At 39.5% G+C, this 27,644-nt stretch overlaps 2 protein-coding genes across 17 annotated transcripts in view; one reads left to right on the top strand and one right to left on the bottom strand.

The window, feature by feature from the left end:
• IQCG (IQ motif containing G) overlaps nucleotides 1-1,329 on the top strand; it is a 44,429-nt gene extending 43,100 nt beyond the window's left edge. For 3 of the 5 annotated variants that reach the window (XM_047734704.1, XM_047734692.1, XM_047734700.1), the window contains exon 10: nucleotides 109-1,329. In XM_047734704.1, coding sequence (XP_047590660.1) covers nucleotides 109-246 — 138 coding nt within the window. In that variant the 3' untranslated portion in view covers nucleotides 247-1,329. The remainder of the gene's footprint in view (nucleotides 1-108) is intronic. The other 2 variants (XM_047734676.1, XM_047734684.1) reach the window with 1 other exon arrangement.
• A 191-nt stretch (nucleotides 1,330-1,520) lies between these two features.
• Nucleotides 1,521-27,644, bottom strand: part of LRCH3 (leucine rich repeats and calponin homology domain containing 3) — a 117,623-nt gene continuing 91,499 nt past the window's right edge. For 3 of the 12 annotated variants that reach the window (XM_047734567.1, XM_047734577.1, XM_047734618.1), the window contains 7 exons: nucleotides 25,591-25,662; nucleotides 23,623-23,671; nucleotides 23,008-23,115; nucleotides 20,768-20,886; nucleotides 19,985-20,122; nucleotides 10,965-11,042; nucleotides 7,022-7,366 (listed from right to left, as the gene is read on the bottom strand). In XM_047734567.1, the coding sequence (XP_047590523.1) occupies nucleotides 7,166-7,366; nucleotides 10,965-11,042; nucleotides 19,985-20,122; nucleotides 20,768-20,886; nucleotides 23,008-23,115; nucleotides 23,623-23,671; nucleotides 25,591-25,662 (765 nt within the window). In that variant the 3' untranslated portion in view covers nucleotides 7,022-7,165. The other 9 variants (XM_047734586.1, XM_047734628.1, XM_047734637.1 and 6 more) reach the window with 7 other exon arrangements.

Below are 27,644 nucleotides of genomic sequence, written 5' to 3'. Positions count from 1 at the left end.
ACCATTCTTCAGACATAAGTTACTTTATGACAAGACAACTCCGTTATGCAGAAAGGATGGGGATTGGCAGGCCTGTTCTATTGTACTCACTCCCCCTTTCTCTTCCAGCTCCAGGCCTGGTGGCGAGGCACTATGGTACGGAGGGAAATTGGTGGCTTCAGACTGCCTAAGAAGGAGAAAGATGATGGCAAGGATTCTAAACGTAAAGGCAAAGACAAGGACAAGCGGAGAGGCAAGAAAAAGTGACAGAGTTCTCATCTCTTCCTCTGGTCTTCTGGCGATGGGGAGGAGGACTTGGAGGAAGAAACATTTTAGCAGCACAGACAACTTGTATCTACTGGTCGTTTCTTATTTGAGCATTCCCAGGCGCTGCCTGTTCTCTCCCATTGCCGTTGTATTAGTTTTCAAACCCTGAATTAGGACTATACTATCAACTTAGGGCTTCTTCGTATTTTGAAAAACTTCTACTGGGAAGAAATATTTCTAGGAGCCTTGTGAAGATTCCTGTTGCTTTTTCTTACCAGAAGAAAGTTCATGGGCTTATTAGTTGTGATGCATTAAAACGTCAGTAATTTCTGTAATGTCTCCAATTCTATATTTTGACTACAGTGAAAAAACTCTTGAGTAAAAGTCAAGTGTTCATTCAGAACTACAAGATGATGTTTATAAAGTGTGTGGCAGAATACAGACACTGTAAGGTCCAAATGTTGGTTCCTTCCTGCCTTTTAGGTTAGTATCACCTGAGTGTTTTGTTGGGGTGGCAGGGGCATGGAATACGTATCTTAAGTTGCTTCAGCCCTTTTTCTGGTAAACAGGTAGGCATATAAAATTATAAATTAAAAAATAATAAATTGGAATCAACGGAAATGTTAGGACGTACAATCCACACATAGTAAAGGCGGGGACCCAGGCCTGCTGGAAAACTAGCCTGCAGAGAGTTTTGATTAGTGAGACACCAGGGTCTATGCCTGTTTTGCTCCCTCAACAATTCTCACTTTCAGGATATTATGACTAAAAGAGTACAGATAATCCAAGCAGAAGGTCTTGGGAAGCTAAAGCTTTCCCTATTGCACAGTTGGTAATTTCTGAGAGAAAAGTGTCCAAATGCATCATGTGTATTTCACGAATTAAGCCTTATATGTAATCCCAAATGCAGGGCAATACGGCTATCTATACTTCCTTGGAAAAGTTTAAAAAAAAAAATTTATCTCAAGGGCCTGTATGAGAACCCCGTTTCTCCTGATGTTCTTTTAGGGAACTAAATAAATAACCTTTCATTTTTGCCAAGGAAACCATGCTTTAGGTATGAACATTTTTTTTTCTTTTTTTTTCCCCTAAAGATTTTATTTATTTGACAGAGATCACAAGTAGGCAGAGAGGCAGACAGAGAGAGAGGAGGAAGCAGGCTCCCCACCGAGCAGAGAGCCCAATGCAGGCCCGATCCCAGGACCCTGAGATCATGACCTGAGCCAAAGGCAGAGGCTTTAACCCACTGAGCCACCCAGGCACCCCTAGGTATGAACATTTTCAATTCAGCCTTTATTTCATGCGATTGAAGTGCTGGCTTTTATTTTAATGTGAACATGTAAGGTGGCGTACAGGCAATTTAAAATAACATACATGATACTGACATATTTATACTTAGAACTTATGCATTATATTTACAGACATACAAATATAGGACAATGTTTTACAAAATCTTTTACTAATTACATGTTTACAACATTTCAGAAATAAAATGAAATCTGCTGTAAACCATCTCACTGCAATACGTATATAAAAAGGTTTCTAAATATCCATGTTTTCCTTCATTTCTATAACCATTTTAAGTACTTGGTTGCTAAAAATTTGTCCTACTCATCAGCAGAGTCACACATCATTAGTCACTGCTAAGCTGTAGCAAGTAAGAGAAATCATCGACTCCTCGGTTAGCTATGAGGCTGTATTTAAATAAGCTATTAAAGAGAGTGACCTCCTAATAAGCTCCCTATTCTCTTCTAGCCAGACAAAGAAAGGCTCCACGCCCAGCAGTTGTCTGCAGAGAACCTGCTGACTGCCAGTCTCCAGGGCTGTCAGGGGCCCTAGTGGGTGGGCACTTAGCCTCCTCCTGTTCACTGGTCAGCCACTGCTTCAGTAGGAAGGAATCTCATCAATGCTCAGTGGAACCCCTACAGGGTCTTTGTCTTACACTGGAGTCTAGCAAGGCTAAATGTTATTACATTTTCTTTCCAGTTTATTAAAAAACAAAAAAACAAAAACATGGTACGTACAGAACAATGAATATAAAAATTTTCTAGCAAAAACATCTTGATTTAGAAAAGAAATTCAATATATTTGATATTTTTTATCAAGCCAAAACTGAACACAATTTTTTCCTAGTAATTCAAATATAAACTTGCATTAGTTTGATGAAAATATGTGAATAAGGTTGCACGTTATGTGTCAGTTGTGAAATAAGTGGTAACTTCCACTTACCCTATGGGATAATTAGTTGCAGACGTTCCAAATGTTGCATTATGTATGTCTTCTGGGATTATTCCTTACATAATAGGTGATAAACAGTCCTCTTCATTGCTGAGTTTCATTTCAAATGGCTTCTATTATTTGGAAATTGTACTGAGGTTTAATGTTGAGTAGAAGGAAAAATCCTTATAAAAATGTACACAGCTAAATTCTAAACAAGTCACTCATTGGTGGTCTGTTTAGAACTGTAAATTTAATGGGGTCTGGCTCTAAGCACTTAAAAGACATTTTACTTTTGTTCTGTAAGGTCAGTGAAGGTCAGTGAGCTTTGAGATCAGATGTTTTATGTTCCTTAATTTTAAACTTTGACAAAGTGGTAATGTTCTGCTCAACTTGTTTCCCAGTGAGAACAGGGAGAAAACATTATTTTGACCAGATGCTCAACATGATTTTACCCAGTTACTTTTAGATGTTGCACTTACATGATAAAGAGTAAACATTTTGCTCAAATGCATGCATTGGTAAAGAAAGTCCAGAACAGTTTACAACCCAAAAAACCTTAGATTAATTACTATCTTCAGTTACTCTATTTACTTGATTTATAAAGGCAGCGAATACCAAAAGACGCTGACAACTAAAAGGGGTTCAAAAAATAGGATAAGAGAGACTTTAGTGGTTTAAGCTTGAACAAAGGCTCCCGGCTTTGTGTTTCATGAGCCCTGGGCCCTCTTACCTGGCCCACAAATGAGTGAAGGCACCAATGGTAGAATTTGACGAGCTAGATACAGAGACAGCACATGGTTTTTTAAAGAAGCCCCAAGTGCCTTATTTCAGCCATGGAAACTGGCAGTTACTTGAAAGAAATTAAGAAACTTGGCTACTCTTTTATTCCTTTTGCTCTGTTTTCATAATCCTCCATTAGTCAGGGAGCTAGAAGTATATCGGCGGTAGTGGAAGGTATCTGCAGGCCCTGGTATCCTGCGAGCAGTGTGGGGGAGGTGGGGGGGAGCTCAATGCAAATGATGCTGGGTAGTGCACGTTACCATCCTAAGGATTTGGAACCCTTGTGTAGAGTGCTTGTTTACAATGTTCAGGTAATAGCAGAATGTCACAGGTGAGAACCAAGCTTTAGGTGGTGGTGGACAAAAGTTGGGAGAAGGCCTAGGACACTGGCCTTAAATAAAACTTACCTCTCTCATTGCTTTACCGTGCAAAAATCTAGGCCTTCTACATCATCTGGTTTGCTTTAGACATAAGTTTATTTGTTCTGTTATTTTTTGTTTTGCCTTGGACAGATAGTCCAAAGTAATATAGCTTCTGATTTTAAATGCGGCTGATAAACACAGTGGAGTCATTACTCTCCACATCATACGAAAAATACCATTGGGAAAGTGGTCTCGCTATGTCTGTTGAAAATGCAGATAACCCAGGCCCCACTCCAGACCTCCTGGAATGAGAATCTACACTTTAACAAATGTTCCAGGAGAATCTAATGAGTCACCAGTTCCAGAAACAGGAAACAGGTAAAGATAGTAGCATGTCTGTGCTTTCAGGAAAGCTAGCTATCCCTCTGAGAGGCTGTCTTTCTGGAATGGGAGACAAGCCTGCTCTCTAGGAAAGCCCAGCCAGTTTAGGCTTCGGTGTCAGGTTCTCAGTGACGAAAGAACGAAGTTTCACTTGCAAAAACCAACCGTGTCTTCCTAAAACAATTCAATGGAAACAGATATAACCTCTCCTAAAATGGAGAAATGAAGCAAAATATTCCTGTCAGGAATCATGGAAACAGTCCCTTTTAAGAACACGTAAGAGCTTTGTGGAAGCAGCCAGCTGGCAGTGGCGCTCGCGTCCTGCTCCAGGGTGGCCGGGCCAGTGCCCGCGTGCAGGGTCCTCACGCAGCAGACAAGTGGTGCTGCTGCTTGGGCGGGGCAAGCTCCAGGAGAGCCTGCACCGTCACTGCGACCTGGCTCAAACCTTTCTCTTCTAAAATGTGCAGAGGCAAACATAATTGCTCCTGAAATGGGACAACGTAACATAAAAACAAACAAAAGAGAAAACAGGATGAACATCAATGAACTGGGAAAACAAAAACAAAAACAAAAACAAAAAAACATAAGCACCTCTTCTCTCTTTCCTAAAGGTCAACTGAGATAGGACAGGTCAGCACCTGGGGAACTGACCTCTATTCATACGAGTTACACAGAGATGGCATCTGACACTGTCATTTTATTAGAACAAGTAAAATGTACATACAGGTCATTTGGAAAACTGGAATAAGGACAAGTTACAGACATAATACATACAACAGAGGATAACAGAATCCTATGGGGTCAAAGAAACATTCTTCATCCCCGATAAATAAAAGAGCAATGCAGATCAATAAAAGGAGGCAGGGAAAACAGAAAAGCAGTTCCAAGTTACCAGACTGCTCAAGCCCAAAAGATCTAACATTGTAAGAGAAAGTGCTCCAGAAATTACATACCACAGGAATGCGAGATGGGTTCATGCCATAAGCCAGACTGCACGAGGGAGGGAGGGATGCCCTCCAGCTGCCATTATAATCCTGATTGTGAAAATCAGGGCCCTCATGCCAACTAGGGGACACAGGAAAAAAGCCACTATTTCATATCCTCGTACTGAATGGATTGAATTATGTTGGAGAACGATGATGTGAGTTTAGTCAGGAATGTCTTAATTACCATATATGTGAAAGGTGTTTAGATGTTTCCTAAAGGAAGTCAAAATACTTCTATTGTGTTTGCCTCGTTAATGTTTGGTTAATCCTTTCTTGAAAAAGAAAAAGGCAGAGCTCAAGAATAGCACCTATCATTGGTTTTTCTTTTAAGACTAAATATTCATAAAAACAGACGCTACTCATAAGGGACAGAAAGTAGAATTCTGGTTCCAGTAAAAAGAAGACTACACATGTTTATTAAAGAAGACTGCTGGACTCTTCATTGGCACTTTACCTTATTATTAGAAAGTTTTACAAAATTAGTTGCAATAAAAAATATAACATTTATTTTGAACAGTTATTAGTACTTGTGCCTCTTACTCAAAATATTATCTTGATAAAACAATGTAATTATGATCTTTTGACCTTATAAAACTAGCAACCTTGTATAAATACTTTGAGTACTTTGTCCATGCAGATGAACTACCCCAACGTGAACCTGCAGGGTGTTTTGCTCTTGGGAGAGCCGTATTTTCTCTGAGGCCAATTCCCTGGTCTCTTCTCCAGAGCGCCCTGCCCTGCGTGTGGTTTAGCCATTCCTCCCGAGGCTTATGTTTTCCAGACGTACATTTACCTTCCAGGCGGCTTACAGGGAACGCCATGTGCTCTGAAGAGAATGTACAACTACTTCCTCCAAACCACACACAATACCACATGTTTTTTTATTTCCTAAAGGGACAAAACTCCACAAAACTAAATGATCTTTGACTCAAGACATCTTAAAATCAAAACAAAGCAAACCTCCCAAACTCTGGAAGGTACTACTACTGTACAAAACCGGCTTTCAACACAGTGTTCAGTGTTTCAGCATTAATAGGAGATAATTTTTAATGTGTTAAATAACTGTCCCATTTGATATGGAAGAAAACCAAAGCAATCACACCCTTAGGCTAATCACTTCTACAACAGGGTGTTCTGTTCCCTGCTTTGAGTTCAGTATATTCCTGAATGTTCAGAAACCCTATCTATGAGCAGTAGAATCGGAATGCAATCATAAAGTAGTTTCAAGTATTAAGGCCAGCAGCTCACATACTAAACATTCTGAAGAAGACAACACCCGCTCACTGCCTGGTCACAGAGTCACAGAGACTGCTGCCTGGTCCTTAACCTGCTACTGTTGTTCAGACATAACCTCCTCAATAGCTTAATTCAATACCAGCTCACCTACTAAGATGGTTAAAGTATATTGGAAATTACATAAATTTCACTTTTAAATTCTCAATAGGACTCTAGAGGTGAAGCTCGGTTAATGGTAACAAGCGTAGTAAATCTGGACAGGCGCCTACTCCTGAAAGGTCAGCTCCAGATCATCTTCTTGTCACGGACCATTTTACATGCACAATGGGCTCAGAATAGCAATCTAAGGAACCTGCCTGATCTTTGAACCGAACATTCTGATCAAATTAAAATTACTGATTAAATGGCCAATGCTTCTAGACGCAGACAGTAAATGCTTAGGTGGACCCGTGCCTTCCAATACAGGGACATCTCAGGAGTTTAGGGCAAAGCTCAATGCAGAGATCTAAGTGACCAGGTGCCTCCCCAACTGGAAAGGGTACAAATATGTTCCTTATGTGCAGCTGTTTAAAACGCTGGAAAAACGGCCATATGGGAATTTTATTAAGTCATTTGGAAATAAAGTTCTAAGTCACAGTCTAAGAACAGATCCAGGATTCTATGAGAGATACCTCAGCACTTTTGATAAGAGAAACAAGGCCACGGGCCAGGAGAATCGATAAATGACCAGGAGAAAAAAAATGCTGGTCTTCTAGTCTTTGTGAACAATCATTAATGATTACTAATGTGATGGGCTGTTCATCTGGACATATGAGGGCATTATCTGCTTTACTGGTTAGCTCTTTGATGGTCGGGGGTAAATAAAGCATGTATGTAAGTACTCTGTAACAAGAAACAAACCTTCTTCACCAAGCACAGGAATGAGGTGGGAAATCGCTGGATACGATCTTTCAGCTAGAGGGGTAAGATCCAGTAATAAAGCAGACAGAGAGTTAACATTAAAGTACAATAAAATGCCACAAAACCCAAAAGCTGGATAGACAGAGAGATAAAACTGGATTCTTCTGAATGTGCCCCAAGAGAAAGTAGGGTTTCAACAGTTCTTTTAACACGGAGGTTTAGCTGAAGGATGTCAGAAGGGGAACAAAGATTGTCCTGTCCAAAGTGTGAGCAGGAAAGGAAAACAGAAAAACAAAGTTAGTGGATCGGAAACACAGATTTGAGTACAGAATCCAACACAATCATCTCAATACTCACAGAAACACATCTTAGCAACATTTGTTTACTATGAGGAATGAAAATAAAATACTGAAAAACAGAACTACAAAAAGACTCCCTCTGTGTGCTGAGCTTGATTTTACTACTAAATGGGATGAAAATGGCTTGTTGGTGACCAGTACACACACTCAGTGTGCAGAGAACAGACTGGGTGCTGGCTCAGGGTTGTGGGAGGTCTCTAAGTGATGAGGTCTGCGCCAGGCAACAGCTTCTTTCCCAAGGCTCATTCTTTCCTATTAGCAAAAAAAGAATGGGCCAGAAACCAGGACAAAAGCTGGGGGTGGGCTGAAGAGAGGGAAGTATTTGGAGAAAACCACGTAAATCAGGGCAGTCCCAGAAGAGGAGAGCCCAATGACCGAGGAAACTTACTCCCTGGAGGCCAGGTGTACCGACTGATTTGATGTTTCTCTCAAAATCATGTCAAGCCCACCTTTAAGTCCAGGTTACTAATATGTACGAAATGAATCTAGAGGGGTAAGCGGCCTTACTGACCACCCAGACCCTCCAGCTCACAGACAAAGAAATTAAATAAGTAAATAAAAACACAATCGGACTGGAGAACAAGAAAATATTCTTCAACACATAACATACAATAACTAGGACATGAGATGCTGGGCTTAAACAGACGTTTTTGTCACCCATTACAGTTTTCTGAATGTAACATACTTAATAAAAGCAGAATAATTAAGAGAATACCCACATGCCCAGCCTTATCAGAGGTTTTCAAGAGTCATCTTATTCTTCAGTGTTTCATTCAGAACTTATAAAACACTTCAAAACTTGTGCTGAGAAGGGAAAATGTTCACCTTTCTAGTTTCTGGACAGAATTCTGACAAATATTTACAATATTAAGTTTTATGTTACACATTTTCAAAAGTGACCATTATTATATCCCTGATTTTCTTTATAAGTCAAAGAGAAGTGGGGGTGTTTAGGTAAAGGTCAGAGCGACCTGAGAAGGCCATTGCGAATCTATGAGTTGATGTAGTCATTCACTTTCCTTCACTTCGTTCTAAGTAAATAACTAACTTTTTAGCAGAAGTAGCAGCGTACGAGGAACCTGTCTAAAAGTGGTGGTGGTGATGGTGACAGCGAGACTTAGGTGGAAGGCAGAAGGGGAGAGGCAGAGGGGACCTCCAGGGATTGTCCACTTCCTCTTTCAGATCAGGGAGACTGAGAGGAAGGAAGGATGTGTTAAGAACCCCAGTCTAACCACCCTAGAAAAATACCCAGTCTTTTAAATTTGTATTTTTATTTCCTGTTTCCTGCCTTCAAATAGCGTAGCTCTGGTAGAAACAGGGACAGGCTAGCCCATAATCATCCCTAATAACCATCGCTTGGCAAATGCTGAATCAAATGCACATTTTAAGGTAGACTGTATTTTGCTGATTGTTGGCAGGTACCTTTGGAAAGAACTTCAGTGTACGGAGTTTAAGTCTGAGACAGATGATGGTTCTCTAAAGCCCAGAGTGCAAGTACAATGACTGTAAAGCTGGTGAACAGTACTTTGCACGGGTCTGACATTTGCCAGGCATGCTCCTGTGTCATGCTGTTTTGGGCAGGCTGTGGGCATGCGTGTGTGAGGTGATGATCATGTAGGAACACCTTCAACAGATGGAAGGAACTACTGACTGATGTTAGTGTGTACCTATGAATATTAGAACCTGCTTATTAGTATGGAGAAAATGCACACTATTTGATTAGAAACCTTATTAAGGCTCTCTATGGTTAAAAATGGTTTGTTCTAAATGATATGACAGTCTTTAGAAAACAGCAGGATATAAAGGTGAAAAATCTGCTCTGGATTTGTCCACAAAAACAAACAAAAAAAGGTCCTTGTTAATACCACAAATGTAAATTTCAGTTATTTTTATAACTCAGATTTGAAAAAATAAAACACAAAAGAAAACAGTGAAAAATAGATTTACAACCTACTTAATAAAAGGGGAAAAAACAATGGTGGAAATTCACTGTGGCTCATGGATGCTCTACGGAGCCGGACTTGTTCTCTTCCACCTTTTGCAGCACATATATGAGCTGCAACAGCAAGGCTGCCCATGGGACGACGAGTGGTGCTGTGATCTCCTCAAGGCAAGGTTAGCTGCGAAAGGACCAGGGAGCCACGAAAAGGGAGAATCACTGTCGTGAAAGCTGTGAGGACAAGGGCTTAAGTTCAAGAGCAACACTGGGGTTGAGTCCAGGCCAGTCCTGGAGTTCTGACAGGAAGGTGACAGAGAATTCAGAAGGTGACAGAGAAGAGTCATGATTTTCTTCTTGAAGGTTGGACACCAAATATGACAAGAACTGTTAAGGGTTATGGATAATGGAACAAAGTATCAAATAGCACCAAGTGGTTATTTCTTTAAGCGGATCTGTGTCTTGTGTCATTAAATATAGTATTTTTTTAAGAGTACCATGCTTAGTTGGTTTAACATCATTGTTTTTATTTATTTATTTATTTTTTTTTTTTTTTTTTTTTTTAAAGATTTTATTTATTTTATTTGACAGAGAGAAATCACAAGTAAGCAGAGAGGCAGGCAGAGAGAGAGGAGGAAGCAGGCTCCCTGCTGAGCAGAAAGCCCGATGTGGGGCTCGATCCCAGGACTCCGAGATCATGACCTGAGCCGAAGGCAGCGGCTTAACCCACTGAGCCACCCAGGCGCCCCAACATCATTGTTTTTAAAAGGATAACTGAATAAAAAGTGCATCAAGTTCATGTCTCTTAATTGCATCTATAAAGTTTAACTATTTGTATATTAAAGGGCAAGAAAGTTGTAACTGAGGAACCTAGAGACAATAAGTCTTAAGAGCAGGACAAATGCCTAGAAATGGCCTCCGTGTGCTCAATTCCAAAGTATCAGAGCTTAGTGAAAACAGCTAGTGAAATCTGAGTGTGGTTTCTGATGTGGTTAACAGCACTGTCCCAGCGTTTGTCAGTTTGGATGACATACTATGTTTATGTAGACGATGTTAACAGGACCGGAACAGCAGCACAGAGAGTGACTATTCTAGATCTGTCCTATTTTTACATTTTTCTAAGTCTAAAATTATTTTAAAATAAACATTTTTTAAATGTATTAAAGTAAATGTCAAAAAACCTAAAACCAAAGGAAGCATTCTCAGTCTGAGATGCACTCATTCTGAAGCTTGGAGTCTTATGTATGAAGATGTATACAAGCAAGTAGGAATGTTTCAGAAAATGTCAAAATATCTATTTTTGATTACTTAGCTTTAAGTATTATAATATATTTAAAGTTATATGTATATTACTTTTTTTGCTTGGTCCTTGGAAATAATTAAGGAAAACTGCTCACCAGTATACTGACTGACTCTAGTAACACAACATCATGTTAGTAATTACCAACTTCGTTTAAAGCGAGTCCTGTAAGATTTTAGATACTCTAATTTCTAAAAAATTTTAGAGAAATAATACCCAAGTCTCTTTAGGCAACATAAGAAACGATAAATTTATTACCTGAGGTACACCAATTTTTCTGCAAGCTTCTAGGAAATTCTCCACATTCCGCCTGCATTTTGCCATAGTTAACTTAGGCTACAAAGGAAGGAAAATGTGGTGTTACTCTAAAGTTTAAAAATACTCTTGCCAGTTGCTTTGTAAATTCAACATTCTAGACTACAGGGTCAGCAAACTTTTTCTTAAAGGATCAGATAATAAATGTCAGTCTTCAAGGCTACAGGAGATCTGCTAAGAGCTGGAAAGCAACCACAGGAAATATATAAGCAATGGGTATTCCAGTAAAACTTCATTTATAAAAATGGGGGCTAGCCTTGGGCCATAGTTTGCCACTCCCTACTTTAGACATTTTACTTAGATTTTTTGTAAGGCAAGTGCAAAATATAGAAAAATTTTAGAGACAGCTATTTAATTTTATCCATTTTAAAATAATATTGACTGAAGAAAATGTGTAGTGACAGCAAAGAAATTACCCACAACCCTACCATTCAAATATAATCACAGCCAAACTTTATTTCCTTGCAGTCTTCATGAAATAAGATAACTAAAAAAAAAATCAACATCTTTTACTCATAAATATACTATGGGTGCATCACGTCTCTACTCAGTGGTAATCTTGGAATGCTTTTAAACATATGAATTTTAAAAGACTGGATTAAAGAACCTGTTTTCCAAAGGATGCATATTTCGCAAAGTTAATTTCCCTAACTTCTACTTAGTAAGCTTGTTTCTGGAAAGGTCTCTTACTAACAACGAAGTGTTATCACATGACCTAAAGTTGTGAAAAAAAGTTTTTAACCTAGTGGGTTAAATATAGTATAGATTATAATATAAGGTAGAAATATGAATTCCATTTCCCAGAATGATTAACAAATTCAAATGTTCAAATTCATTGGCTGTTCTCCAACATGTTTAGGCATCAGGCACAGAAGCCAAATGTCTGCACGAACTCTGCCTTTGCGTTTTTACACACGTAAGCAGATGGAAGCCTGTACCACCTCTAGAAAACAAAGGTTTCACTTGTGAATACCTGGGTTTTTCTTCAAAGATGGAATATGATACTCCATCACGAGCAAAGGAGAAATTAAATAAATATAAAATAGTGTCTGAAGAACTATAATCTCAGCCTGAGAAAGGGAGCAGGGGCTAGGACTGGTTTTATTATAACAAATAAGAATGTGGGATGAAAGGAAAATAATTTAAAGAAAAAATTTTAAAGGAGTACTTGGGTGGCTCAGTTGGTTAAGTGTCCAACTGACTCTTCATTTTGGCTCAGGTCATGATCTCAGGGTCGTGAGATTAAGCTCTGCATTGGGCTCCGCGTTCAGAAAACAGTCTGCTTGAGATTCTCTCTCCCACTCCCTCTGCCCCTCCCCCCTGCTCTGCTTTTGTGCACCCTCTCTAAAATAAATTAATCTTTAAAAAAAAGTTTAGGGGCACCTGGGTGGCTCAGTGGGTTAAAGCCTCTGCTTTCGGCTCAGGTCATGATCCCAGGGCCTGGGATTGAGCCCCGTATCCAGCTCTCTGCTCAGCAGGGAGCCTGCTTCCCCCTCTCTCTCTGCCTGCCTCTCTGCCTACTTGTGATCTCTGTCAAATAAAATCTTAAAAAAAAAAAAAAAAAGTTTAACTGAAAATAAATTTAAAAAAATTTTTAAGATTTTATTTTTATTTTTTAATTTTTTAGAAGATTTTATCTATTTACTTGACAGAGAAAAAGAGAGCAGCAGCAGAGGGAGAAGGAGAAGCAGACTCCACTGCTCAGCAGGGAGTCTGATGTGGGAGTCGATCTCAGGACCCTGGGATCATGACCTGGGCCGAGAGACAGACGCTTAACCAACTGAGCCAGCCGGGTGCCCTAAAGATTTTATTTTTAGGGCGCCTGGGTGGCTCAGTGGGTTAAGCCGCTGCCTTCGGCTCAGGTCATGATCTCAGGGTCCTGGGATCGAGTCCCGCATCGGGCTCTCTGCTCAGCGGGGAGCCTGCTTCCCTCTCTCTCTCTCTCTGCCTGCCTCTCCGTCTACTTGTGATCTCTCTCTGTCAAATAAATAAATAAAATCTTTAAAAAAAAAAAAGATTTTATTTTTAAAGTAATCTCTACACCCAAATATGGGGCTTGAGCTCACAACACTGAAATCAAGAGCTGCACGTTCCACTGACAGCCAGCCAGGCACCCCAATAATAATTTCTGAATTTCAAACCGAAGCACTTTCAAAAAGGTCCTGAAAGGGGATAGGAATTAGGTTTCTAGGACAGTACCCATTCTTGCCACTGCCAAGTTGTTTCATCATTGAGGTAAAAAAGGTTTTTTGTTTGTTTTGTTTTTTAAAAGAGAGTGAAATATTAATGGCAGAAACATTAATGGTAGAATCATGATCTTAACAGAAGGAGGAAAAACACCATGGGGATTCACACTGGCTAATTCACACTGGAGCTGGGCTCCTTCTCTTCCGCTTTTTACATGTGAAAGAGCAGGTGTTCATTGGACAAGTGATGTGGTCTTCTCAACTCCTGGCTAAAGAGGGAGACATAAGGTAAACTGAGGCACAAAAGAAAAATCACTGTGGTGAAAGCTATTAGGACAAGGGCTTAACTTTAAGGGAAGTTGGGCAAAAAAACACAAGACAAAAGCTTTTTACAAATGCTTTTAACTGGCTAGACATTCCCTCTCCCTATACCAGTTTCCCTTTCTGCCTTTAAAAATGAAAATAGAAACAGTGTTAACTAGCTTCTCTTATTACAAAGAGACCTTAGCTAAGCAAACCAGGATGTTGGTCTGGGTTTGCGAGAGAAGGCCAAGGGTGTGTCAACAGGGCACCATGGACTTTAGCAGAAGAAAGGGACTGGGCATTTCATTCTACAAAAGAAGAACCCCCTTTAAAAAGTATTTAAGGAGCGCCTGGGTGGCTCAGCGGGTTAAATTCTCTGCTTTCGGCTCGGGTCATGAACCCAGGGTCCTGGGACCGAGTCCCACATTGGGCTCTCTGCTCAGCGGGGAGTCTGCTTCCTCCTTTCTCTCTGCCTGCCTCTCTGCCTACTTGTGATCTCTGTCCAAAAAAAAAAAAAAAAAAAAAAAAAAAAAAAATATATATATATATATATATATATATATATATTTAAAAAGGGGCGCCTGGGTGGCTCAGTGGGTTAAGTCCCTGCCTTCGGCTCAGGTTATGATCTCAGGGTCCTGGGATCGAGCCCTGCATCGGGCGCTTTGCTCACTGGGGAGCCTGCTTCCCCCTCTCTCTCTGCCTGCTGCTCTGCCTACCTGTGATCTCTCTCTCTCTTTCAAATAAATAAATAAAAATCTTTAAAAAAAAGAAAACCCTAAATTTCTGAAACTCTACCATTCAGATGCCAACATCCATGGGAGGCGAGAGTGAAACAGGTCCGACTACATAGATAGAAGAACAAGGTTTCTATGCAAACAAAAGGCTAACGGGATGAAGAGTTCATGTTGCTAAGTTAAAACTGGTCCAGGAATCACCACCATCTCAGAAAAAAAAAAAAAAAAAAAAAAAAGAAGAAGACTCAGAATAGTGATCATGGAAACTAACCAAAACATTACCTCCATGAAGGCTACTAGCACCTCAAGACATAAAAGATGTCTCTATGTTTGCTGGGGGTGGGGACGTGAGAGAGGCAGCAAAAGAGAAAATGTCCTTTGAGATTTCCCCTATAGGCAGCACGGTTCTGACTGATGAAGGTGAAGAGGAAGGAGGAACAATCCGCTCTCTCCCCAGTCATTTCTTCCTTTAGCATTTATCCAAATTCCAGGGATACAGGACAGTATTTCATAAATGGGATCAAACTCATTATAGTCTGGAGAAAGCTGTGAATCTACTCTTGAGAAAAATACAAATGTATGCAAATTACAGAGTTCATGGAGCCCGAAGAGCCCTAGGAATGCCTGATCCCAGGCTACAAATGTGTCCAACAGAATGGCTAGTCCAAAGGACCCATGCCGTAGACCCCCCATCACCATGGAATGCAGGACTCATGATTTTGCCTTAAGTCAAGTCTCACAGAACCTGCTATCCCCAAAAGGTTTTCCAGAAGTTTGGATGACATAATATATGGTTTTACAGCCGTGTATAGCCTGTTCTAATTCTCTAATGTACAGCCTGATCTGAATAAGAAATCTTAGGCAGGTTTTGGAGGACAAAGCAATTTCAACAAGACCATAGTCTAAACCAAAAGGAACAAGAAATAAACAATTTCCCACTATTCTGAAATTTGAAATGATTCAAGAGTTTTTCAGGTCATTTACCTTGGAGATGTGGTTCATTCAGTGAGTTGTCGATGATTCTTTGATAGGATTCACTAGTACATTTCTAAGAATGTGAACCATACTACATAACACCTATGCCTATTAAACCAAACAGCAGTTTAGCAAACATCATTGACCCTCTCCCAAAATAACAAAGAATGATGAATTATAACCTATCATGCCTTTCTAAGTTTCTTTTGAAATGCTTGGACATGAGACCTCTCCTTATAATGAGGCATCATTTTTTTTTTTTAAAGATTATTTATTTATTTATTTGACAGAGAGATCACAAGTAGACAGAGAGGCAGTCAGAGAGAGAGGGAAGCAGGCTCTCTGCTGAGCAGAGAGCCGGATGCGGGGCTCGATCCCAGGACTCTGAGATCATGACCTGAGCCGAAGGCAGCGGCTTAACCCACTGAGCCACCCAGGCGCCCCTCATTTTTTTTTTAATTAGGGAAAAGAAATCTTGGTTCTTACAATATATCAAGAAAGTGTTTTGTTTTTTTTTAAGTTATATACTCAGTGTTGTAATTAGCCACTTTTCAAAGAATTACAATAAATTCCCATGCTTTAATGAGCCATAAAGAAACTTCTACGGTTTTCCATTTGTATATGGCTTTAATTTTATAGTCCCCTCACAAAATAACTTCTACTAAGAAAGTAAGTTACAAAGCTCTTTGTATGGCCAGAAGAACAAAATAAGCAATATAGTCTAAGACAAAGGAAGGCAATCCGCAGCAAGGAAAAACAGATGCAAATATTTATACTGAAATAGAGTATTAGAAGAGAAACCTCATTAACACAATATTAACTTGTTTATAAAATCATTATCACAATTTTAAAGTAGGGTTTTTGGTCTGAGGTGTTTTTTGTTTGTTTTAATTGAAATGCTGGATAATTTTCAACTGGTTGACTCAGAGTCCATTTGTTTTTAACTCCCAAATGTTATAATTTGGGAAGTGTTAGTATTTACATTTCTCTTAGCTGTGTATGTCATTTATTAATCAAAAAGATCCCCTCTTGAACAGTTTTATTTAATAGGCCTCCTTGAATTTTTCTTTTTTAAAGTAATCTCTACACCCAGTGTGGGAATTGAACTCATAACCCCGAGATCAAGAGTTATGTGCTCTACTGACTGAGCCAGCCAGGGACCCTTTAATAGGCCTACTTGCTTTTAAATGTCAAGGATATTTCATGAAAGACTTCTTTTGTTTTTGGTTTCTAAAAGAGAACTTAATGTTCTTGGGAGACTGCACCACTTGTATCTCATCTCTGTACCTTCTGTCCTGGCTAAATGCCTGGAACTGGATAGGTACTCATAAACAGGAGTTAAGTTTTGTTGTTGACTTCAGTAGTAAGTTTTAAATTCTCTCATCTCATGTTATACCCATATTTCTGACTAACAAGAAGATCCACGTGTTTTATTTCTTTAGGCAAATAAATTATTTTTAAGTATTTGTAAAACAGTTTTACTTTTCCTCTGTGTACTTTACACTCTTACACGGAAGGCACAGTTTTCTGGTAATCAACGTAAAGAACCTCAGTCACCCTTACTCTCAAATTCCACTTTCTATATTAGCTGTTTGCTACTTCCTAGGCATCCCCTCTGGAAATGAAAAATGACAGGTTTGTCCTTTTTCTATTATTAAAATAAGTTCTCGCCCCTAACTCAGTTGACAGAAACAGGGAAGAGCGCCAAGTAGGTATAAACCCTTTCCTTACTGGTGTTGTGAAATAGCCCATCAATGCCTATTCTTTATATCACCTTTAGGACCAAAACCAGGTCCTTCCAGTCTCTGGGAGCACAGCTGACTTTGGTAGGACTACTGTTCCTCTCTGCCTCTCCCACACAAAACTGAAGGCCTGTTTTCAGAGGTCACTGAATTAAAAGAAAGTGGCTACCAGTTTTCCTTAGAAGCAAACGCAACCCTCTATTTGTAGATGTGCCAGAGGGGACAGGGCCACATCATCCCCCCTGGGACCTTGGTAACAAAGCAGCTTTTATAATTAGAAGAATATAAGGTCCTTGGGAGGGATAAATGATTTGTATCTGGAGGGGCAGCAAGCTGAGTGTCCAAAAGAGGCCATCTACAGGCCTATATAGAAGAGTCAAGAATCTGTAACAGGAAGTGCCTGCTAAATAATAACAAATGACCGGAAATGAGATGAGGTCAAACCTTCTGAAAGGTCAGACAATGTTTTAAGCACGTTACAAATGAACAGCATCCTTGGGAACCTTGATTATATTCTGGTGTGGTATGTGTGTGCATGCTGGGTAGGGGGAGAGGAGGGAGCACAGCTGTGAAAGATATTCTTAGAGGGGCGCCTGGGTGGCTCAGTGGGTTAAGCCTCTGCTTTCGGCTCAGGTCGTGGTCTCAGGGTCCTCTGCTCAGCAGGGATCCTGCTTCCTCCTCTCTCTCTGCCTGCCTCTCTGCCTACTTGCGATCTCTCTCTGTCAAAGAAAGAAAGACAAGAAAGACAGAAAGAAAGAAAGAAAGATATTCTTAGAACTGGGGAAATGTGAATATAGCTTATGGATGCTGTTGGTGTTTTACGCAGTAACACTTCATCTTACCTTATACCCCGACTCCCACTGGCTGCTAGTGGCTCACTATATTTCCTCCTCTTTCAGCCTGTTCCCACAGGAAGCTTCTCTCCCACCTTAAGGCAGAAGGACTTGGCCCTCATGTCAGTCAGTCATTGGCTATAGGCTACAGAAAAGAGCAAGATGGCCTAGGACAATTCTCTGAAATATTTTGGGGGTAAAGTTTTATATTATCTGCAACTTTTATTTTACTTTAAGATTTTACTTATTTAGGGGCGCCTGGGTGGCTCAGTGGGTTAAAGCCTCTGCCTTCGGCTCAGGTCATGGTCCCGGGGTCCTGGGATCGAGCCCCACATCGGGCGCTCTGATCAGCAGGGAGCCTGCTTCCTCCTCTCTCTCTCTCTGTCTGCCTCTCTGCCTACTTGTGATCTCTATCTGTCAAATAAATAAATAAATAAAATCTTAAAAAAAAAAAAAGATTTTACTTATTTATTTGTCAGAGAGCGACACAGCACAAGCGGGGGCAGTGGCAGGTAGAGGGAGACGCAGGCTCCCCACTGAGCAAGGAGCTGGATGCAGGGCCCTGGGATCCATGACCTGAGCCGAAGGCAGACACTTAACCAACTAACCCAGCCAGGTGTCCCTATCTGCAACTTTTAAATAGTATGGTTGAAACACACCACACACATACACACACAAAGTAAGACTGCAAAACAAAATGAGTGTCAGATCTAGGTAGATGCTTTAAGAGTGTTTCTTGTATTAGTTTCAATTTTTCTGAAGGTTTGAAATTTTTATGAAAATTTGAGGGGGGAAAAAAAAGGAGAGTGTGTCAACCCTAAACTTGCTCCTGTTGTGGGTTACCAGCCCCTGGTACTGACTTACTGACTTCCAGATCTGACCAGTGGTCTAAAAAAAAAAAAACAAAACAAAAAAAAAACAAAAAAAAAACCTGCCAGTCATCCTGAATGCATATTTTTTTCCCTCCTTTTCCACCCAAGGTTGGTCACTAGATCATGCCAATTCAACTCCCAAAATAGATTCATCATTCTAAACTGCAATTATAATTACATTTTTCCCCTCAAATTCTTTCATTGTTTCTTCATTGTCTCCACTAAGATAAACTTCTAATTCCCCGACATGGTACATATAACACCCTTATCACATGGCCCTTGGCTTACCTCTTTAGCTACATCTCCTACCACTTGTAACCACACTGTGTGTATCACCTACTCTACACAATTTAGGAATTCCTTGAATATGTCAGGACTGTCCCTATCCTTTGAATCTAGGCATATTATGTGAGGATGCCTTTATCCCCTTTCTGTTACTCTGGCAAATTCCTTTTTTAAAAAGTAATCTTCTGAGTCATTTTATTTGTTTTTTTGTTTTTTATTTTTAATTTTTTGCGTGTGTCCCAAGATTCATTGTTTATGCACCACACCCAGTGCTCCATGCAATACGTGCCCTCCTTAATACCACCACCAGACTCACCCAACCCCCAGCCCACTCCCCTTCAAAACCCTCAGTTTGTTTCTCAGAGTCCACAGTCTCTCATGGATTTGTCTGTTTCTGAAAAAGTAATCTCCATCTTGATGAAGTCCCAATAGTTTATTTTTACTTTTGTTTCCCTTGCCTCTGGAAACATGTCTAGTAAGAAGATGCAGTGACTGAGGTCAAAGACGTTGCTGCCTGTGTTCTCCTCTAAGATTCTGAGGGGATTCCAGTCTCAAATTTACATCTTTCATCCATTTTGAGTGTATTTTGAATGTATGGTGTAAGAAAGGGGTCCAGTTTCATTTTTCTGCATGTTGCTGTCCAGTTTTCCAATACCATTATGCCCAACATGGGCAACTTAGTACTGACTGAGCCAATGAGGCACTCCTATGCTGGCAAATTCCTACTTACACTTTTAAGATCGAATTCAAATTTTACCCCCTCTGGGCAGGCTTGCCTGAACTCTCCAGGCAGAGTTAAGTGGTCCGTTTTTGTATTCCTACAGCAACCTCTTACCTAGCTCTTTTATAACAACTGCTACTAATCGTTGTTACCACGCTGATCTTTTCTCTCATAGAAGTGAGACTTGGGAAGACAGGGACTGGACTATTCCCATTTGTATCCTGGGCATTCTGCACAATGCTTGCCATTGTATATAATAAATATCTGATGAATAGCCAGCTTTTTTTTTTTTAAGCATGATGTACTTACTACAGCTGGTGAGGGGACATGGATGCTGGGGACAGATCGAGGCCGCACGTGATTGGCCAAGTGGCAAAGAACAACACCATCGGTTAGAGCTGCTCCAAGGTCACAAGGCAGTGATACTTTCAGCCGGTACTCGATATGCTAAAAAAACAGGAGAATGTGTAACATGTTAACTGAAGAGTGGCTGACACAGAGGACATAATGGAGTTACAGTGAAATATATTTAATTAGGAATCAAGATAAAAAGCAAATAACTTAAGTATCACAATCCCTATTTTATCCTTCTATGTCAAGTCAGTAACTTAAGAAAGAGATCTAATACATATATATGGCAGCCAGGCCACAGTATGGGCAAAATACAGGAGAAATTCATTTACAATTTTCTGTAATTACAATTAAAAGTACAAGAGAACTAGATTTTCTTTCAATTCCAAAATAAAACAAACACTATAGTGATGTTATATGTATACGTACTTGTGTTGTCCATACACATAAATTATTATTACTCTTAAAAAATGTCCTTACATGAGGCAGAAAAAACTTTTAAATGAGTAGGGCCACAAATTAAGCTTTATAGAATAACTCATCTCATCTTCCTAGTAAAAGCTGAAAAGAATATCCTTCATAGCAAAATCTCTTTTACGTTTATCAAACAATGGCCAACACAGTACACAACAGGCACTTATTGATTCTATTAAAAATTGTAAGCCAGCGAACAGGTGATTGCAGGGTTATGGGCTCTAGCAATAACACTGCACAAGTGTAACTGAAAGGTAAGGTACACACTTTTCGAAGTTGATCTATTAATTCCAGCTCTTCTTCTCTCTGTCTTGAATTCGGTCTCATTATGGGATCTGCAGAGTCAGTGGTAGGAGCAGAAGATGAAAGAAGGGGTGAAGCATGACCTAAAAAAATGTGAATATGTAAGACAGAACGGCAATTGCTAGTGATGGAAAGATACTTAGATCCACACGGTCACAGGTTCCGCACAAGTACAGCGATTCCCACTTCTGGGCTCTTAAAAAAGTTTTTGTAATGAAAGGTTTCAAATATACATAATAACAGGGAGAAAACTGTGTTAAAAATTACCAAATGTCCATTACCCATTTAGTTCAACTACTTTTGTCTGATTAAAATGTTTTTATTGAAAAATAACACAGAGACAATTATGCAAATCATTAGCAAACAGCTCAATAAATTATTATCACAAAGTGGACACAATCAGGTCAATAAATGAAACATTACCAACACCCAGAAGTCCCTCTCATGCTCCCTGCCCATCAGTACCTAAAGGTTACTTCTAATGACACAGGCTTTAACTATGTCCTTGACTTGTAATACCAGGATTAGTTTTGAGCTTTCTATAAATGAAGCTATAGTGTATATATGTATGGTTTCTGTGCTTGGCTTCATCTGACTGACAATGTTTATAAGGTTTATCCATGTTGCTGTATACATTAATCTGTTCACTTTTATGGCTTACATGGTATCCCATTATACGGATATGCCACAATTATTCATCCACTGTATCATTAATGGACATTCTGTTTGGGGCTATTATGAATGACGTTGCTATAAATATTTTTGTACCTATCTTCTGGAAAACATGTTTACATTTTTCAGAAAGCAAAACTACTGGTCACAGGATATACAAATGTCAACATTATTAGATAATGTAAATAGTTTTCCATACTAATTTACAATCCCACATGCAGTGCAACTCTGGTTTGATTACAAATCTCACTGTTAGGGCACCTATCAGTTACATCAAAAGCTGTTATTTTTCTTTTCTTTTTTTTTTTTTTTTTAAAGATTTTATTTATTTGTCAGAGTGAGCACAGGGAGACAGAGTGGCAGGCAGAGGCAGATGGAGAAGCAGGCTCCCGCTGAGCAAGGAGCCCGATGTGGGACTCAATCCCAGGACGCTGGGATCATGACCTGAGCCGAAGGCAGCGGCTTAACCAACTGAGCCACCCAGGTGTCCCATCTTTTTTTTTTTTTTTTTAAAGATTTTATTTATTTGTCAGAGTGAGCACAGGGAGACAGAGTGGCAGGCAGAGGCAGATGGAGAAGCAGGCTCCCGCTGAGCAAGGAGCCCGATGTGGGACTCAATCCCAGGACGCTGGGATCATGACCTGAGCCGAAGGCAGCGGCTTAACCAACTGAGCCACCCAGGTGTCCCATCTTTTTTTTTTTTTTTTTAAAGATTTTATTTATTTATTTGAGAGAGAATGAGTGAGAGAGCATGAGAGAGGAGAAGGTCAGAGGGAGAAGCAGACTCCCCAAAGAGCTGGGAGTCCGATGCGGGACTCAATCCTGGAAGTCCGGGATCATGACCTGAGCCGAAGGGAGTCGCTCAACCAACTGAGGCACCCTGGCGCCCAAAAGTAGTTATTTTTGACTTGAAATGTTTGTTCCTACTTCCAGGTAACCTCTTTGGAGGCCAGGCAGATGTATGTCATATTAACTAAAAAACATTAGACTAAGTAGATTTAAAAGAAGAATTACTTGGGCACCTTAGTGCTCATTCAGCTAAGCATCTGCCTTCGGCTTAGGTCATGATCTCAGGGTCCTGGGATCGAGCCCCGTGTCAGGCTCCCCTCTGAGCAGGGAGTCTGCTTGTCTCTCTCCCTCCCCTGTCCCTGCTTGTGATCTCTCTCTCAAAAAACAAATGAATAAAGTCTTAAAAAAAAAAGTACTGATTCATTTCTTTAAGAACAGATAAAACAGCTTTTATCACCAGAAAAATCTGAAAAGGAGCTCATTACAGAAAAGAGGAACATTCTCTAAAGCCCTGAAAGAGTATTTAACTTTTTTCAAACCTATAATCTCCTTTGGGTGTTACCAAGAAACTAGTTAAATTCAAACAAGATTCTCCTGCTTTAATGTTAGTGAGATCACAGACAAATGCAGAGTTTAAAGCTTTTGCCAAAGTGACATCTCAGAGTAAAAGTTGAAAAGCATATAATAGTTAATGTTATTATATAAAGCCCCCCCGCCCCCACTCTGTAGTCACTGTGACCTACCTTTATTTGCTTCTGCCCTGACAGCTGCTCGGAAAAGGAAGCTTTCAGGGCGCTGGGCCTGGTTTCTCTGAATAGCAGCAGGAAAAGAATATGCAGGGGAATGATGAACTACATCAGCATGGAAAAGCAAAATAAGATTAAAGGAGATGGAAAAAAAATAAATATAACAACAGACACACGTCACAGAAGTTCAATAAATGGTACAAAGATCGAATCAAACCTAGTAATGAAATAAGATGGTAATTTTGTTTATTAATACAAAATCCGGTACAGAAAAGTAACCTTGAAATCAGGAAGGCTGCTTGTATATATATTTAACTGTCATGTTATTTTTGCTATATCAATCAAGGCAGAATGAATGTTACGATATTGAACAGATTCTCTTGTTCCGAGCAATAGCCCTGCTAGCTCATGCTCATACATTCATATCATATGGCTGAGTAGTTAAACAACCAGTTGAATTAAAAAATGGAAAATGTGTAGGAAGTTCCCAATTTGGGGTCTGGTTTCTCCTCTCAGAAAAGGAAGCCACAGCTAGCTAAGAGGTAATTTATCAAGAAAGCCTTGGTAAAGAATTATTCTTCATGTGGCTAACTGTACCTTTGTGTCTATTACCTGTTTCTGTTGTAGGTGAACTTGTTATGGCATTAGATCTGTCATCATTCTGTGGAGAAACAGAGATATGCCAATAATTATTATTCAAGAGAGGGTACTTTCCACATTTATGATTACCTGAAATAAAAGAAAAACATGCAATTTTCCTTCAAAATTAAGTCTAGAAATGAGAATCTGGTGTAAAGATTTTTAAAATCTAAGTGACTTGCATTCTAGGATATGGACATAATTAGTTCAAATCACTTCAAGCCCATGAACTATATTTGAGAACTCTTGGAGAACTGGACCAAAAAACAGAAATTGGCAGGAACTCGACTTTTACTTGTCTGGTTAAGCAATAAAGAAATAAACCCATGCCTAGATATTTACCTGCTGTAAAGTAACTGGGATACAAAAAAAAAAAAAGTCTTTTCAAACTAACCATTTACACTGCAGCAGGTCTTGACAGACAGAAAGGTAGACTTAACATACAATGGCTGGCACATTCAGATTGGGCCTCTTTCAACTATGATTCTGGGTGAGAATAAGCACGAGGTATCCATGGAGTGTAATGAATTAGCTTCTCTCCTATACATCTCCTATACTAGTTATACACCTTCCTTGAGAGAATTTTGAGAAGAATCCCTCAATTTTCCGTGTTGTTATTCAAAAAGGAACCTAGCTGAGAAAGTCTAGCACAGGGTCAACATCGAAGAAAATTTTAAAGTTTCTTCCGAAGCCTTCCAGGTAGGTGGAGCATTTTCAATAACAACTAGAGAGAAGGCTTCTCAGGTTTACAGATGTTATAAAGTCGGGGCCAGCATTTAGAAGGACATGATGCAAGAATGTGAAAGTATTCTGCTAAATCAGAGAAGTAAAAATGTTCAAAAAGCAAAATTAAGTATTTAGAAAAGCAAGGTACAAGATATGGGAGTTAATGATCATTTGGGAATGTAACGGAAACATGAGAATTACAGTGGATACTGAACAAAATGAGAAGAGCCCACCTAATGCTCAGAGTAAGACATGAAAAACCTTGTTTCATGCTCAGCACCACGTGAGCTCGAGTGAAGGATATGTTTCTGGTTGGGGACTGTGGAGCCAAAATGGAAGGCAGAGAACTTGAGAAAGCTCAAAAGGATTAAGAGACTGAGAAAGGCACATAAAATAACTAGAATTTCTGTAGTGAGAAGACAAGGGCAGCATTGTAATAGTTTTCAAATATAACGATTCTTACATAAAGAATGCTAAATGACTAGAAAATCTCCACACTGGAAAGAAAAGAATAAATAAGTGTATACCACAGGGAGGCAGACCTACTAAGTCAGACAAGGTGAGAACTTTCTAACAGTGAAGATTATCAATAATTTCTTCTGTATCATATGATAACAAATGTGGAATTACCATTCCTAGAGGACTTCAAGAAATAAAACACCACAAGCTCTTTATATAGGCTTGCAGGCCCTATTCCAGCTCTGCTAGTAAGCTCGAAAGCAACCACACACCACACATGAACAAATGGGAGTGGCTGTGCCAATAAAACTCTTTACATAAACAGGTGGCCCACGGGCCATAGCTTGTTGACTTCTACTACATGAGGTTTTGAGCGGTGACACTTTTGGGGACTGGGACTGAAATTATTTTGCATACACATCAGACAACCAAGTTAAGTTGACATTATTTATCAGCCAAAGTAAAATAACTCATGACAAAAAAATAACCTCTGATAGGAAAATCAGAATGACATTTCAAACAGAATCTCAATATAAAGAATGACTGCAGGCTCTGTGAGTGTATCTAGTATAGTAAATCTTTCAAAAATTTCAAGTGGAATTAATGTTAAATTCACAAACAGTTTCATAAGCTTACAGATATTTCATGCATTCCTATATTTTATATTGCCATTGGACCAATCTGTTGGAAAACTTAAGACCTCTCATGCACAACCCCTCCCCAAAGCTCCTGGTGCATTACAGGAACAAGAGATACCTTGATAGGCATGAAGGCAGAAGAATGAGGCAGGGCAGCAGCACAGCCCACTTGATTCAACCCTGACAGCGACTAAATTTTAAAAGAGAAAGAGAAGAAAAAGAAGGCAGCATTTATGTTAGCAAAACATCAGGCAGGCAGGGCAGATCTGGTCAATGAAATTAGAAAAGGAAAGGTCATTTGTAAACTTACAAATAGTTTACTAAGATTTTGATAAGGCAGAAAGAATATTTTGGGGGGAAAAATCCATAACTTATAAAATGGTTTTCCCTCTTGTATAATTTAAACTATTTCAGTACTTTATAACACATGAATCAAGATATGAAAGGACTTTGGGCTGTCGGCTTACAGGAGGCCAAGGTGCACTCTTTTCAGTCATCTTGAATCTGGGTTCATCCAATACCAGCTGCCTCCACCATGCTGCCTAAGCTCAACCTCAAGGACCTCATACCTGAGGTACACCACTGGGGAAGTCAGTGCCCCACCTGCCCTGGCCCCCAAGGGCAGCCCTCTGGGTCTGTCTCCAAAAAAAGGTTGGTGATGAAAATGCCAAGGCAACCAGTGACTGGAAGGATCTGAGGATTATAGCACAACCGACCAACTGGCCATTCAGCATGGACAGGCTGAGATTGAAGTGGCACCTTCTGCCTCTGTTCTGATTATTAAATCCCTCAAGGAACCATCAAGAGACAGAAACAAGCAGAGTAACAAAAAGCACAGTGGGTATCACTTTCAATGAGACTGTCAATACTGCCTAACCAATGTGGCACTGATCTTTAGCCACAGAACTCTCTGGAGCCATTAATGAAATCCTAGGGACTGCTTAGTCTCTGGGAGGCAATGTTGATGGCCGCCGCCCTCAGGACATCATAGATGACATTAACAGTGGTGCAGCAAAATGCCCGGCTAGTTAAGAACCACAAAGGAAAATATTTTCATAAATAATTATGTGACAACCAACCCCCCCACAAAAAAAAACCGCCAAAACCAGGCATGATTTATTAAAAGTGGTTTTATGCAGAACTAAAACTGAGAACATCAAAATTTTTGAGCATAGTCACCTTAGAAACTGAACTATTAAGTCCTGTGTTCTTCCTATGATGGGGAAACAAATCCAGTCAAAGAGCTCATTTTAACTGAGCAGAACTGGCATGAGTAAGAACAATATTTTTTCAATGTTAATCCAAATTACATATATTATAATTCAATGTAACAGTTCTGATGTGAGAAAATAGGATATGAGGATTCTGTGTCACACCTTAAGGATGAATTTCATTTCTGCCTCTGTGTCCAAACGACCTATAAGAGGGTGAGTGGAATTTTCTTTCTCTTTGAATCCTTTATTTCTTCACCAACCTACATAAAACCAGCAATATTCGCTATATCTACTAGGTAAATTAGAGGTATAATTAGAGACAATGTTATTAGAACTACTGTACAGAATTTTGATTACAGATAAAACTGCTCAAAATGTGACAGTTTTTTAATCTGGCAAAGAGCAGAAATCAAAGAAGACAGCATTGTAAAGAATGGGCATTGGTAAGACCGTACCTATTAAAACAACAAAATGCCAAAGGCTTAAATATATTAAACCTTTTATAAGTTAAATAACTTTGAAATATGTAAACTAGGATCACATATATGTGAATCATGGAATAAATCAACTTAAACATGTGGATGTTTAGAAAAAGGTATGTAGATTATCAATAGAATAGAATTATTTTTAAAGACAGTTGATAGCAAGGTTTCTTTCGTGGAAGGTGGGCAAAAAACAGAAAGAAAGAAAGAAAGAAAGAAAGAAAGAAAGAAAGAAAGAAAGAAAAGTAACACTGTAGCCTAATCTATCTTAAGGCAGAGAAAAATGAAGGAAATGTACCAAAGAACAGGACTGAAAACAGTTAACACTGTGTATGCTTCACCTCTTCAATTTTCTGGGCCTCTTTATAATCAAATGTACTGGGATTACTGTCAATCTCAAACGTGAAAAGGCTAAAAGCCACTTCATTTGTCAGAGGACAAAAGGAGTGGAGGGAAGAGGAAGTGAAATGAGCCTA

The sequence above is a fragment of the Lutra lutra genome, chromosome 1, assembly GCF_902655055.1.
Source record: "Lutra lutra chromosome 1, mLutLut1.2, whole genome shotgun sequence".
Lineage (NCBI taxonomy): Eukaryota > Metazoa > Chordata > Mammalia > Carnivora > Mustelidae > Lutra > Lutra lutra.
Note: the sequence above shows the minus strand (reverse complement) of the source record. Positions and strands in the feature narration are given on the sequence as shown.